The 16,322-nt window shown below is 34.3% G+C and overlaps 1 protein-coding gene across 1 annotated transcript; it reads left to right on the top strand.

Annotated features, from left to right (window-relative positions):
- The first annotated feature begins 829 nt into the window (after nucleotides 1-829).
- LOC111398889 (transcription factor MYB1R1-like) lies at nucleotides 830-2,885 on the top strand. The gene is made up of 3 exons (XM_023026039.1): nucleotides 830-1,247; nucleotides 1,646-1,854; nucleotides 2,249-2,885. Exons 1-3 carry the CDS (start codon nucleotides 1,004-1,006, stop codon nucleotides 2,675-2,677), a joined length of 882 nt encoding a protein of 293 aa, XP_022881807.1. The 5' UTR covers nucleotides 830-1,003; the 3' UTR covers nucleotides 2,678-2,885.
- The last annotated feature ends 13,437 nt before the right edge of the window (nucleotides 2,886-16,322 follow it).

Consider the following 16,322-nt stretch of genomic DNA (forward strand, 5'->3'; position numbering starts at 1 on the left):
ATATAGGTTATTCGAACTTTCATAGAAAGTGTTCTTATTTTTAATCGAGATTATTTTCACACAATAAAATTGTGAATGGAATAAACTTGGGACATATGGAATTCAATTGAACAAAATAATTGGTGTTATGAAAATTTGACAATCACCATAATCTTAAAAAATAATTTTCCTTCTCGCTTTTGTATACAACTTATTAGAGAATATTGAACAGGAAGCATTTGTTATGTATCTCAAGTGCTAGTAAAATGTTATACATGAACATTAGCCATATGTCTCATTCAATAAAGTATTGTTTAGACTTATTTAGCAAAGTCTTAATCGGAATCGTGGTTGGTAAAGCCTTGCTTGGATTAAATTTAGAATAATGCTATTTAGTATCACTGAAATTATAATCTCAATCTATGAGTGTTAGATGATAATTTAAATGAAAAGTGAAATAAAGATTCTTTTAGTTTCATTTATTATTTAATGCCATATTATTGCTACATAAATTTGGATTATAATCCCGATGGAGCTAAATAACATTACTCATGAATTTAGCTCGTAATATTGATAAAGATGATCGTTTTTCCCTTTTTTTTTTTTTTTATCTCTTATTTGATAGAGTCTATCTTTTCATGAAGTTAAATTTTTATCCATGACATTAACAACATTGTAATTTCATTTTCCTTAAAACTCTTTATTGTACAATTTGTAAAATAACAAAGAGGACAATATGACCATGTGGATGGCATTGACTCTTAACATAAGAGACGGGAAATCAACAGGCGGTGCTCCTCAGAGGCATGGGAATATTTCCTTAGCCAATCAATAATATACAAAATTTATTGAGCACTACACAAAACCCTACACAGTACGTCAACACTAGCCAATTATAATTAAACGTACGTGTTCATTTCTTAAAGAATTTGCATTTCTTTGTGTCACTTCCTCCTCTAAACCTTATATGCGCTAAAACTCCATTAATTTGCACGAGCTGTAGCATTCGTTGATATACCTTCTAATGGAGGCGGCATCGCCGTCCGGTGGAAACAATGATCAGAAATCGCTGGAGGTCAGCGGTAGCGGTGGCAAAGGGTTCATGCTGTTTGGTGTAAGAGTCATGGAAGGATCGTTTAGGAAGAGTGCTAGTATGAATAACCTGGCTCAGTATGAACAACCCCATGAGTCCAACAATGATGTGGCCGCTGGCTATGCTTCTGACGATATTGTCCACCCTTCTGGCCGGAGTCATGATCGGAAAAGAGGTAAGTATTGAGTCTCGGTTTCATCTTTAAAAGGTTAACGTGTTGGTGGTTTGACATATGCAGTCAACCTCAAAATTCAACTACTTCTTTAAGAGTTATTCACGGATCTAATTACTTGTATGAGCCTAATCTCAAATTGAGTCTAGAGTACTATGTTAAAAGTTGAATGAGTATTTTTTATTTACTTATTTGTCCTTAAAGTACATAGAATTTTTACCTTAAAACAGTATTCATATGTGCACGAGCACACTTTTACACAATTTTCTAAAATGGATGACACCCTGTAAAACTCTCTTGTCTAAAAATTTAAAGATATGGGATTAATTTACTTAATTTAAAGATATTGCGGGTTTCTGATTGATTGTTTTTGTTTGCTAAATTATGAAAAAAATGAACAGGAGTGCCATGGACTGAGGAGGAACACAGGTTATTTCTAATGGGGTTGCAGAAAGTAGGGAAAGGAGATTGGAGAGGGATTTCAAGAAACTTTGTGAAGACACGTACACCCACACAGGTTGCAAGCCATGCTCAAAAGTACTTTCTCCGTCGGAATAACCATAACCGCCGGCGCCGGAGATCTAGTCTCTTTGATATTACCACTGATACGGTAATTTAATTCGTGAACTCCGTTAATTATTTTGTTGACAAACACGATTTTTAAAGTTACTTTTTTATTTATAAATTTACTTTCTTCAAAATAAATTTTAACTTTATAAGAAAATAACTTCTAAACACAATCAATTTAATTCTAAATTTTTTGAAGGTAATATTTTTCAATTGTGGTGAATATAGTTTATTGGTTTTGCCAAGAGGTTATGAATGTCTAGGTTCTTTGCACGGGACAAAACTTGAAAGTAGTGTTTTCCTGAATAGAGTAAAAAATTCTTGGCCAATGCAATTTGCTTGTCTATATTTAATCTGAAGTGAAAGTTAATTGTTGGTAATAATTTATGGGTTTTATGTTTCTTTCTGGTTAAGGTTGTTCTTTTGCATTTTAACAGGTTTTGGGTTCGAAAATTGAAGACCAAAGGCGTCAAGAAAATTCATACCGCCCAACAACAGTAGCACAACAAAATCTAAGCAAAAATAATGAAAAATTCCCCCTGTCGGCTTTTCTTGCACCAATGACAAGAGAAAATTCAATGGAGAATCTCACTCTAGGAATGAAACATTCAACCAATCCCATCCGTCCAATTCCAAATCTTCCACCTCCCCCATCTTCAAAAATGGCCAATTTAGATCTAAACAAGACCACCACGATCCCTACACCTGAGCCTCTCCCTTTAACGCTTAAGCTATCCATATCACCACCTCCGCCGCCGCCGCCAGCCGACCATTATCCATCTCCGACGAGACACGTGTCGGGTTTCCAGACAATACAAGCTAGCTTTAGTAGCAGTAGTGGAGATAGCATGGTCAGTGTTTCTTGATGGAATAATGTCATTGATATCTGTGTTGTAAAGTTGGGGTAAGAAAAGGCTAAAGTTGGATGATTAATTAGTTAGGTTTGGATATAATTTAATATTTAGATTATTGTTGATTAGGTGGGTACGTGATGATGATATCTTATTGTAAAGGATAGAAAAGATTGTGAAATTTGGTGTCATTTTCAAGAGTTGGAATTCCTGTTTGTTTATATCTTGTTCTTATTGTGGTGGGGTGATTATTGCATCAGTTATTCTATTTTATTCAGACAACCTTAGCCATTCTCACGCTAGAGAAGAAACAATATTGTCATCCAAATTAAAAGTAGTCTTTGGATTTTTGTCTTTTTTCGAATAGTTACATTATCCCCTATTTAATTCCTTGTATTTTTATTTTATTTTTCCAAAGAGTTCGTGAAAATTACAAGGGTAGGATATCCCGAGATGTAATGATACCAATCCCTTGAAAATCGTGTTACAATTTACTAGCCTAATTTAAAGGTTGAACCCCAACCTTGAGGGCCCTCATTGTCTCGCCTCTAAAACTTTGTGAGGGAGGTAAATCGTGGAATATGTCCTAACAGACTAGGGAACAAGAGCTGCTTGTACACTGCGTCTACAAAAAGTCTAATTCCATGTCTCGAGAATTGAATCCTCACACTGTGACTGCCAGCAAAGTATGAGATAACCTCACTGTTAATATTTATTTGTAATCATGCCAAGAATCAAGAATCACTACATAATAAATTAATAAAACGAATTCATACCTGCGAAAGCCATTGTTGATATGAATTATAGTTGTAATAGTAGCCAAAATCTTCCCTTCCTTGCTCCTCACACAAGTATTAGCTATCAATGGGGCAAGCTAATGAAACATATGGAGAGGAGAGGGGACCTAACCTTTATATATAGGAAATAACTTGAGCCGCCCCATTACGACTAGAATTCTAATTAGGGTTTATTTTCGGCCCACATACTTTAAATTACCACATCAAATTAATTACAACCCGTAAGGTGTAAAAGACCTAATTGATCACTTAATAAATTTGGCCCAAACACAATTATCATTATGAGTTATATATCTAACCAGTAAAATTTTGCAATCGAATGTGAAGCCCAATATGAAATTATTAATTATTCCAATATTCTCCCACTTGGGCAAACATTTGATTGCCATAACAAAGTTTTAACACCCGGGTTAGACAACATAGGTGGCCACAAAAGAATAGCTCCAATGATGACACCTTACGTAACAAGATCCGATCCAATAAGAATATTAACACCGAACATGGAAGTTATTACACCAATTTAAAAGATGTAAGACCATTCCACAGCTACAAATGTCAACATCCTTATCGACATGGATCCCCATCCTCCAACCAATGTGGTAGTATGTGGTATGAATTTAGCACCAAATGTGATCAAAAAACTGTGCTAACTCATATCGGTCATCATAATGCTTCGAATCAAAATGAAGCCACATGTCTCTAAAAGAGACTCATCTTATGTCTTTACATATCATATCTCAAGATCACAATAATATTATAATAAAAGACATAAGTCAAATGCATGCTCAAAATAGTCCATGGATAGGGGAAAAATATTTTATTGTCAGAAGGGGCTGTACCCGAAAACATATGGGTTACCTACGTACCCTGCAAGGGATCAAGCCCAAAACGTAGTTGTTTACATAAATAACTCCCACTAACCAAAAATATCAAATGTTTCCATAATACCCATATTAGTAACATGCGTCTTAAAGACTTTTGGAGCGAGTTCCTTAGTCAAGGGATCTGCAACCATCATCTCTGTATTGATATGCTCTATTTTCGTTTGCCCTTCTTTGACTCTGTCTCTAACAACCAAATATTTGATGTCAATATGTTTTGATCCACCAGAACTTTTATTATTCTTTGAAAAGAATATCGCTGCACTGTTATCACAGTAGATGGTGATCGGTCTTGAGATGGAATCAACAACTTTCAAGCCAGAGATAAAATTTCTTGACCAAACAGTTTTTACGGACGCCTATTTGAAATATAACCAAATCCCTGTGTGCGGGCTAGATGATGAACATACGACCTTTGTAATACATTGGGTATTATATTATTATAAGGTTATGCCGTTCGGGCTAAAAATGTGGGCAACTTACCAAAGGCTTGTAAACAAAATGTTTGCAAGCCAGTTAGCGAAAACGATGGAAGTACACATCGAAAACGATGGAAGTACATATCAACGATATGCTCATCAAAAGCTTCTAAGCTAAAAGCCATTTAAAACATTTGGAGGAAGTGTCCAATGAATTACTAGAATTAGGATGAAGTTCAGTCCATTAAAATGCACATTTGGAGTCAAATCTGGAAAATTCCTATGTTACATGGTTAACTAGTGCGGTATTGAAGCGACCACGACAAAATCCAAGCCCTTTTTAAAATGAGGTCTCCAATGAAGCCAAAATAAGTACAAAGCTTAACGGAAGGGTTGCAGCTCCGAGTAGATTTGTAACGCGAACAACAGACAAATGTTCGCCTTTCTTCCCAGTGTTGAAAGGATGAAAGAAGTTTGAATGGGGAGATGAATGCGACCAAGGATTTCGGGTTTTAGAACCTAGGGAAAGCATCACCATTAGTTAAACCCATGAAACAACCTGAAGGCTTTGTTGTAAAAGGAAAAGAAAACTTAGTGTGTAAGTTAAACAAATCCTTATATGGTCTCAAGAAAGCATCTCAACAGTGGTATTTGAAGTTTGATGAGGTTGTGACATCTCTTGATTTTGTTGAAAATACTATTGATCAATGCATTTATCTTAAAACCAGTGGAAGAAATTTTATTTTCCTTGTACTGTATGTTGATGACATTCTGCTTGCTAGCAGTAACTTAAGGTTGCTTCATGAGACAAAGAAAATGTTGTCTGCTAATTTTGAGATGAAAGATCTTGGAGAAGCTTCCTATGTACTTGGCATTGAAATACATCGTGATAGAAATCGTGGTTTATTGGGACTTTCTCAGAAAGCTTATATACGACGTGTTCTAGAAAGGTTTAATATGCAGAATTGTGCACCTGGTGATGTACCTATCATAAAAGGAGATAAGTTTAACAAAACTCAATGTCCAAGGAATGAGCTGGAAAGGGAGTCTATGAATATGATCCCATATGCTAGTGCTGTGGGGAGCTTGATGTATGCTCAAGTTTGCACTAGACCGGATATAGCCTACGCAATAAGTGTCCTTAGCAGATTTCAGTCTAATCCAGGACAAGAACATTGGAAAGAAACTAAGAAAGTTATGAGATATTTGAAGAAAACTGAAGGTTATATGCTTACATTCCAGCGTACAAATCATCTTGAGGTGGTAGGATATTCAGATTCTGATTTTGCTGGATGTCAAGATGATTTGAAATCAATCTCAGGTTACATTTTTACATTAGCTGGTGGTGCCATTTCTTGGAAAAGTGTTAAACAGACTTTAGCGGCGTCTCCAAAAACTTAGCAGTAATGGACTCCACAATTCTAGTGCCGCGATTTGGATAGTAAAACTTATATCCCTTTGATCTATCCGGATACCCAATAAAGTAGCTAGGAGTTGATTTAGGGTCTAATTTCTTTTCAAATGGATTATAAATCCTAACCTCAGCTGGGCATCCCCAAACTTTAAAGTGAGCCATACTTGGCTTACGTCCTGTCCATAATTCAAAAGGTATCTTTGCAACAGCTTTACTTGAAACTCTGTTCAAAATATACATAGCTGTTTTCAAGGCTTCACCCCACAAATATTCAGGCAAATTTGTTCTACTCATCATACTTCTAACCATATCTTTTAGAGTTCAATTACGTCTTTCAGAAACACCATTCTACTCGGGTGTCCCTGGCATGGTGTATTGGGGCACTATTCCACACTTTTGTAAAAATTTTGCAAAATCACCCATATTTTGACCAGACTCGTCATATTTCCCATAGTACTCACCACCTCGGTCAGATCTTACAACTTTGATACTTTTCCCACATTGTTTCTCTACTTCCAGTTTGAAAACTTTGAATTTCTCAAGTGCATGTGATTTGTCGTTAATCAAATAAACATATCCATATCGTGAGAAATTATCAATGAAAGTTATGAAATATTTATTCCCACATATAGTGGAAAGCAAAGGTCCACTGATTGAGACATCACCAAAAGAAGCCAAAGATAATTTATATAAACCATCACATAAAATACCATTCCCAATCAAACGAGAATCATTAAATAACTTAACCATTCCATTACCAAAATTAAATGTAAAACCACAAGTATCAAGTTTTGGTATAGAAATTAAATTTCGTCTCATCTGCGGTACATAAACTGTATTTTCCAAAACAAGATAAAAACCAGATTCTAAAGTTAACTTCACTACTCCTATGAATTCAACATTCACTTGGAATCCATTTGCAACGCTCAAGCTCACTTCATTCTCACTTGGCCTCCGTTTGCTTATGAACCCGTGCAAGGAATTCGCAATATGAATACTAGCTCCCGAGTCTAACCACCAAGAATTCAAAGGTACATCTACTAAAGCAGACTCAAAACAAACTAAGGCCAAGGGAATACCTGAAGAACTCTTCTTCTTTTCCAACCAAGTCTTGAACTTAAAACAGTCTTTCTGCCAGTGACCCTTCTTTTCACAGAATTTGTATTGATCATTTTTCTTTATAACTCCTTTGGGACCACTAAAATTTTTATTCTGTTGACTTCGGTGGGACTTATTACCCTTACGAAACTTAGGTTTATGATTATGAGAAGGCCTCTTATTCTGTGATGGCTAAAAGCTAATTGCACAGTTTCAACAGTTTCACGACGCATCCTATACTCTTCTTGGGCACACACTGCTGTGAGGTCATTCAAATTCCATTTATCCCGCTGAGCATTGTAAGCAACCTTAAGCTGATTAGACTTGCTAGGAAGGCTATTCAAAACATGATAGACTAGGAAAGGCTCCGCAATGGGAATGTCAAGAGCCTTTAGCTTAGATGATATATTTATCATTTTCATGACATGCTCCCTAACACCATTTGTGCCATCATATTTCATGTTCATAAATTTATCCATCAGATCCCCAGTTTCGATTTTATCAGACTCAATAAATTTTTCTCCTATGGCATCCATAAAACTTTTGGCATTTTCATTATCAGGGATGGCACCTAGAATAGAATCAGATATCGATCGCTTAATGATTTTCAAACAGAGTTTGTTAGCCCTTTCCCACTTTTCATGCTCGGCTACATATTCAACGGTACTCTTATCTGTGGGTTTTTCAAGATTTTTCTCCATTGCAAAATCTAAGCCCAAAAGACCAAGTGCTATTTCTACGTCTCGTTTCCATCTCACATAGTTATTCCCAGTCAAAGTTTCAATAGCAGACAATTGATTCGAAAGAGATGAAACATTATAAACTGTGGAAATATAAAATATCACTCTTAATATCATCCAAACGTAATGCATGCAATCAAATGGATGATGAAATATCCAACTAATTAATATGGGCTATTAATTAGATAATCCGTAATTTAAATCGAAACATATAAATTTTATTACGGTAAGAGGCTAGGTGCATCATCATAAAGTTACCTTTGGGTCGACAATACAACATGCTATAAGGTACTCTTAAAACACATCATGCAGCTAGTTAACAAAATTACACTGATTTTCGAAATACCAACACCTTTGGGCAGAAGGAAATTTCTAAACCAAAATAAGCTAATTAACTTTCTCATGCTATTTTCCAAAAATATTACATATAATAACACCTTTGGGCAAGATATTATATGCAACATTGATGGCCAACATTTTTGTGAGAAGGAAGGAGATTTCTAGACTAAGGTAAACTCATTAATCGCCTTATGCTATTTTTCAAAAATATCACATATAATAACACATTTGGACAAGATATTATATGCAATAAATCAAAATTGTTGCGCAAAATATTTATATATTTTTGTTGTAGAGAAAACCAAATTAATAATAATGAGGGTGCCACTTTGGCAGTTACCACCCATTTTTATTTCAAAATATTTCTCTCTCAGTGTGAAAATAAGAATCGTCTCAAAGCTCATGAAAAATTCAATCACAGAACAATAATTATGTTACAAACCATATTCGTCAATTGATGAAAGGCAAAAATTCAAATGTGATTGAGAGATGAAAGTGGCAACGAAATTACAATATATATATTTAAGAACACAAATAATAACGATATTTAAATACACAAACATTTTGACGAGAATAAATTAGTCGTCAATCAAGTTAATATTATATTTTAATTGGGTCAATTTTAAATAAAATTTTAATTGGGTCAAAATTGAAATATTAGGGTCAAGGCTTTTAAATCCAATTTCAAAATTCAAATTTAATCCCTTTTCAAAAATTGCACTTTGACCCTACTTAAAATTACAAAACAAAGCCTTCTAATTTCCATATTGCTGAAAAGACCCACCTTTCAAGAAATAGCAATATGACCCCAATTACTTAATTGCAAACAGCGGCTAGAAAGTTGGATATTTATAACAGGAGCCCTCGTCTCCCTCTTTGGCCTATTTTCTCAGAAAATCCTTATTATTATTATTATTATTATTATTATTATTATTATTATTATTATTATTTTCTTCTTAAGATGGTTGGAAGTCACCGTCGGACAGTGATGCCTTCCTGTCGTCGACCGCCTCACGCTGCAGATTGGTGCGAATGGCGGCCGACATCGACTACAATTTGCATGACCAGACGAAGAATTTTTACAGCAATATGCAACCACAGAACAAATAGCCAACAAGAAGTTTAGACAACATGAAAAAACAAAATTATTTCAACCTAAGTCTGCAATTAAAGTCGGCCGCCGTTAAAATAGATTATGGGTACCGGCGGCTCTTAGCACAAACTCAATTTACATATTCAATTTTGTGAATACAAACATTTCCAGAACTGATCCTTAGAGCTGGGATCTAAAAGGTATGATTGTCCTATGTGGATATTTCAAATTAATTCTTGCTTGGATTATTGACTTCCGACAAAAATCTAAACTGATCCCAAAAACAAACTCCCAAACAACGGGGGAAATTTTCTTTTAAAAATTCTCCTCGATGACCCACTCCCCGATGCGGGGATCTCGACGAAAACTTCATCGAGGAAAAATAAGCTTATATGTAGAGAACCAAATTTAATGCACCAAAATCTCCACATGAAACCTTAATGCAAAATTGACTTTTGGGGAACGTGTTTAACAAAAGTTTAAAATAATCCTGATAGAATATTATTTATTTATTTTTTATGAAGGATTCTGATCTTAGCATGGAGGCTCTGATACCAATTGTTAATATTTATTTGTAATCATGCCAATAATCAAGAATCACTACATATTAAATTAATAAAACGAATTCATACCTGCGGAAGCCATTGTTGATATGAATTATAGTTGTAATAGTAGTCAAGATTTTCCCCTCCTTGCTCCTCACACAAGTATTAGCTATCAATGGGGCAAGCTAATGAAACATATGGAGAGGAGAGGAGACTTAGCCTTTATATATAGGAAATAACTTGAGCCGTCCCATTACGACTAGAATTCTAATTAGGGTTTATTTCCGGCCCACATACTTTAAATTACCACATCAAATTAATTACAATTCGTAAGGTGTAAAATGCCCAATTGATCACTTAATAAATTTGGCCCAAACATAATTATCATTATGAGCCATATATCTAATCCGTAAAATTTTGCAATCGAATGTGAAGCCCAATATGGAATTATTAATTATTCCAACACTCACTCTTATCCTTTGCACCATTGAACTATACCCCGGGGGCTTATTAGCCTAATTTATCCTATACTTTGACAAGTTAAAGACAAATGTGATTTTTACTAAGCTATGAATAAACTAAAAAAACTAATGACAGTTGAAATTAATGAAAGTAAGATTTTAAGACTATGATTTCAGTGTAGTTTATCTTATTCAATTTTACCATTCAGACTTTGACGATATACAACCATGCAAATAGATCGAAATTTCTTATTTCATTTGATAGTTTCTCTCAAACTATATATATGTATGTGCGTGTGAACTAAAACGAATAAAAATGCATCACGCGCTAAGAAATTCACATAGGATTGTACAAATCATGGGAGTATATCTCCATCACCTATCCACATTTCTGATTTTAGTTTTTTGATCTAAACACATAAATCTCCTATCTGTTTATTCACAAATCATTCAAAAGTGATTAAGCTTTTAAAGAAATTAAATACAAGGAAAAACAAAGAATGAAAAATATATTTAATGTCAAATATCCGATGGTCAAAATCAAGACATAGAAACTATGCTGCACAATTCGTCCTAACTATGTAATTAATTACACATTACGAAACACAATTAGAGTCTGTTTGATTGCAAAAATCGAATTTGGGTAGAAAGAAAATGAATTTCAGGGAATTGAATTGTTTAGAAATTATTTTATTGGGAATTGTCAATTATTGTGTTTGATTGGTATAATTTTTTACGTGAAAAATATTGAAATAAAAGTGATTTTTGGTGTTCGTTTGACTTTATTTTACATGAAAATTGTCAATTAAAGGGATAGAATTTATTGGCATTAAGGATAGAATTGTAGAATTTATTGGCATTGAGGATAGAATTGTTCCATTGCCAAAAAAAAGGCCAAGAAAATCATCTATCATTTAGTGTTCATTTGACTTTGTTTCACATGAAAATTGTCAATTAAAAGAAATTTTTTTTTTTTGCAATTAGGGATAGAATTTGTTTCTATTGCCAAAAAAATAAATAAATAAATAAAATCGGTAGCATAGCCTAGAAAACCAAGAAAATATCCATGTGGCAAAAAAACCAAGAAAACAAATTCCATGAAAGAAAATTGCCATCAAACATGACAAAAGTGGAAAAATGAAATTCATTTTCCAATCAAACATGGCCTTAGAAATATTAATAGATCACTGGGTTTAGATAGAAAAATAGAGAAATTGAAGAACAATCTTGCACCAAGTGTTAATCCCAATAAGGCTATATATATATATATATATAAAACAAAAAGAGCAAAGGCAATATATATAAGGAAAATTCCACTTGAACAGGGTGAGGGACAGCGGTTGAAAAAATAGAATGAGCTGACAAAATTGTGTTTGGCTATTTTTATTTTTTTTAAATTTTCAAACTCTCCAATAGTGTATTGACACCAGTCGGACCTTTTTTTAGCTTGGTTTTAAATCTGTTCGTGTAGCATTACTCTATATATAATCAAACAAAGATACAAAATCGACTGCAGAAAATAAAAAAAAAAATCAATTTGGCTGCTTCTCTCTCTGGAATCCCCATTTCCATACCCTCCCTCCCTGCTGTCGCACCCTTCGCCGACCAGTGTACAGCTGCTCCTTCCATCTCTGGTCATCCTGTTCTTTCAATCTATTTTGGTGAGACATAGTTTTTAGGTTATCTAAAATATAAATGCACATAAAAATTGGAATAAATCATTATCGGTTGGTTACTTCCTGTAATATAATATAGCCAACCATTTCTGCTTCATCGTGTAGTGTGTTGAAATTTAATTTTTGCTTCCTATTTCGAATGGCTAAATGGGACCTTGTTGTACAAAAAGAAGTGTTTCTTTTATGTATAATCTAGCTAGCCATTTCTGCTTCTCCATGTAGTGCCTTGGAATTTGATTTTTGCTTCCTATTTCGAATTGCTGAATGGGACCCTGTTTTACAAAAACAAATGTTTCTTTTATGCTCTATTATATAGCAATTATTGTAAAGATTTGGGCCGCTGAAATCTTTGAGCCCAGTTAATGTTCTGAACTAAAAATGTGTGACCCGGCCCAATGATTTAAACATTCGTTTACTGAAGTTCTAGATTGACCAAAGTCGTGTTTTATGGAAATGCAATTTTAACTTAAAACGCGTCCTCTGTTGGATCTCCTATACGTGGCATAACTGTGACCGTTGGATTGGTCTATGGGACGCGCCTCATATAATTAGGGTTTGAGAAATTTTTTGTTTAACCCTAATAACTCTTTTGACTGCCGTTTTCTTCTTCAAACTCTTCATCTACTATTGTGTTTTCTGGTGATTTCTGAGTGAAATAATGCAAAGTGTTGAGATTTATCTTTTAGTGAGATTCATGTATAATTTCTGAGGGCCTCTTGTGATTAAAAACGGCAGAATACTCTCATATGTTGTAACTTGTTTTTGCCCAATTTGGGAACTGTGATAGTGGATTCGAGCTTAATCCGTATGGATGCTCAACGGGGATGTAGGCGTTAGCTAGTCGCGGAACCTCGGGGCCTTTGGCCGAAAATTCCTTGTTTTGATTTTTCTAATTTTCTACACTTTTATATTTTGTATTTTACTGAAAAATACTTGATCACAAAAGGGTTTGTAACACTGGGTCCTACAGTGGTATCAGAGCCACAACTAAAATTCGTTTTTCAAAATATTGTTGTTCGACCCCTTCATTTAGTAACTCGATTGTGTTTAAAACTATCAAAAACTAATAGATCTGTTTCTGTTGTACAGGAAAAATTCTTCGATTTGAATCTTGAGTAGATCTGTGGCATCGGTTTGGTATCTTTCAAAATAAACTGCAGATCTGGTGAAATCTATACCTTGTCCAAACTTAAATATTTGCTGAATCTTGATTAGGAGTTAAGCTAGAGATTTTTTTTGAACCCCCTTTAATTTTCCTTTGTCTAGGGTTTCATGTGAGAACCCTAGAATCTGAGAGAATTAAGGAACGGTGAAGAAATTCATTAGGGACTTATTACTCTGTGTTCTGCGATTTATGTTATTGCGTTTGCATATCTTAAATTTGGTGTATAGGATTTCACAACACTAGTCAACCATCTGCAGTTGACATTATTTCAATTAACTTTTGTGTCTGCATTCACATTTTACATAATTTGGCAAGAAATTGCTTCATTTGTTATTGCAAGAATTAATTGTCAATTGTTAAGTTTACTGAGTGTGAATTACTTTTATGCGATACATCTCTATTTTGGTCTGTAAATAGTGTGACCAATTTTTATTTTTTTTTGGATTAAATCTTGCCTGAATTATCTTGAATACTATTGTGACATACTTGAACAATATGTCCACTAAAACTGATATTCAACACTGGGATGGCAAAGGGGATTTTACTCTCTGGAGCCAGAAAATGAAAGCCCTCTTAATGCAATTGAAATGTGTTAAAGCAATTGATGAATCTTGGCCAGAAACTCTATCAGAAGTTAGAAAAACTGAGCAAGATGAATTGGCATGGAGTACAATATTTCTTCACCTATTTGACTCTATGATTAGAAAGATAGGAACTACTACTACTGCTGTTGAGTTATGGACAGCTTTAGAAAAATAATATGTTTCTAAAACAATATGTTTCTAAGTCTCTCCCAAATAAGTGCTTTCTCTGGAAACAATTTTTCAATCATAAATTTGACTATACTGCAGACCTAGAAGAAAATATGGACAGATTTAATAAGATCACACAAGATTTAACCAATTGTGGGGAAAGATTTCGAATGACCAAAAAGTAGTTGGTCTACTAAATGCTTTGGGTGATAAGTACCAGGACATTAAGAATGCCTTAGAATATGGTAGGAGTGACTTAACTGTTGAAATCATTCATGACTCACTCAAGACTAGAGATCTAGAACTTAAATCTGAACATAAAGTTGTCTTAAATGTTGATAAATTAATGTCCAATCCAAAACTTCCCATAAAAGGCTTAAATAACTTCAGTCAAGCTAATTACAACAGAGATAAAAATTTCTATAGAAAGAAATGGGGGAATAATAAAGGAAAGGACAAGAAGTTATACAAGGGAAAGGCTAACAATAGAAAATGCTATTACTGTGGTAAAACTGGTCATTTGATAAAAGATTGCTTCAAAAAGGCTAAGGACCTAGGAAATGGCCTTAAGAAAGATAATGGAACTTCAGCCATTGCTGCTTCCTATGAAAGGGAAGAAGATGCTGATATTGGGGTAGCTTATATGCACTCATTAGAAAAATCTGAACATGATTGGGTTCTAGATTCAGGGTGCTCCTTTCATATGAGCCCTAATATTAAATGGTTTACTAATTACACAAACCTTAGTGGTGGATGTGTAAAACTGGAAAATAATGATTCCTGTCAAGTAAAAGGAATTGGAAACATTGTTTTAAAATTGAAAAATGGTCAACACCTAAGGCTAAATCATACTAGATATGTTCCAGCACTTAGGAAGAATCTTATATCCCTGGGGGTTTTAGATGATGAAGGGTATCAAATTGAAATTAAGGATGGTTTCACAAAATTAAATAGAAATCAATCACTTATATTCAAATAACCCAAAATAAATGGTATCTATACCCTAAATCCTGATGATGTCATTCAGAATACTGCTGTGAATTTGGTCACACAACTAGATAATTCTGATCTATGGCAAAGGCTAGGTCATCTAAGTGAGAAAGGTCTAAAGATACTTTCAAGGGTTTGTGTTTTTTAGGAATGACAATGTTCAGAAGTTAACCTTTTGTGAACATTGTATTATGGGAAAACAAAATAGGATGCCCTTTAATCATGGTACTCATAAGTCCTAAAATATACTCGAATACATTCATAGTGATTTATGGGGGCCTGCACCTGTGTGTACTGCATCTGGATATAGATATTACCTCTTTACTGTTGATGACTACTCCAAAAAAGTTTGGATCTTCCTAATAAAATCAAAATCAGACACCTTCTTAGTTTTTAAGGAGTGGAAAACCTTAGTAGAAAATTAAACAAGTAGGAAGATCAAAGTTTTATGAACTGACAATGGGTTGGAGTTCTGCAATACTGAATTTAATCAGTACTGCAGCATAAATTACATACTTAGACACAGGACTGTCACCTATACTCCTCAGCAAAATGGTGTAGCTAAGAGAATGAATAGAACCATTCTTGAGAGAACTAGGTGCATGCTGATTAGTTCAAGTCTACCAAAAACTTTTTGGGAAGAAGCAGTAAAAACTGCTTGCTATCTGATAAATCTGTGTCCTTCCACCTCCTTAAATAATAAGATACCACAACAAATATGATCAGGATCTGTTCCAGACTATTCTCATCTAAAAACTTTTGGGTGTGCAGCCTATGCTCACCAAATTAACTCTAAACTTGACCAAAAATCTCTGAAATGTGTTTTCTTAGGTTATGGGAAAGGGGTAAAAGGCTATAGGCTCTGGCTAAAGGAAGCCAAAGGATTTAAAGTAATCATAAGTAGGTTTGTGATTTTTAATGAAGATGTCTTCCCATGTCTTGGTGAGAATAATGAAGATAAAATTACAGATAATGATTTTGTTATGACTGCAATTAATTTTGAAAGCCAGAATTCCCTTGAGCAAATGCATATTGAGGTGGAGACACCTTAGGTTGAAATCCAGCCTGATACTAATAATGAAAATGTAGATAATTCTCAAGAATTAGAACCTGCACATGACCTGCAAGACTATCAGTTAGCCAGAGATAGAGAGAAAAGAACTATTAGACCCCCTTCTAGGTACCAGTTTGCAGATTATGTGTCTGGACAGATAGATACAGAATCCTTAGATAAGGAACCTGAATGTTATGAAGAGGCTATCACCTCTAAAGACTCTGCTAAATGGGTTG

The sequence above is a fragment of the Olea europaea genome, chromosome 8 (assembly GCF_002742605.1).
Source record: "Olea europaea var. sylvestris chromosome 8, O_europaea_v1, whole genome shotgun sequence".
NCBI classification, from domain to species: domain Eukaryota; kingdom Viridiplantae; phylum Streptophyta; class Magnoliopsida; order Lamiales; family Oleaceae; genus Olea; species Olea europaea.

What these genes read in the sequence shown, in the direction of transcription:
- LOC111398889 (XM_023026039.1), top strand. Translation starts at nt 1,004, where the DNA reads ATGGAGGCGGCATCGCCGTCCGGTGGAAACAATGATCAGAAATCGCTG. An exon ending in GAGTCATGATCGGAAAAGAG is followed by an intron (nt 1,248 to 1,645) that starts GTAAGTATTGAG and finishes AAAAATGAACAG; the next exon opens with GAGTGCCATGGACTGAGGAG. An exon ending in TTGATATTACCACTGATACG is followed by an intron (nt 1,855 to 2,248) that starts GTAATTTAATTC and finishes GCATTTTAACAG; the next exon opens with GTTTTGGGTTCGAAAATTGA.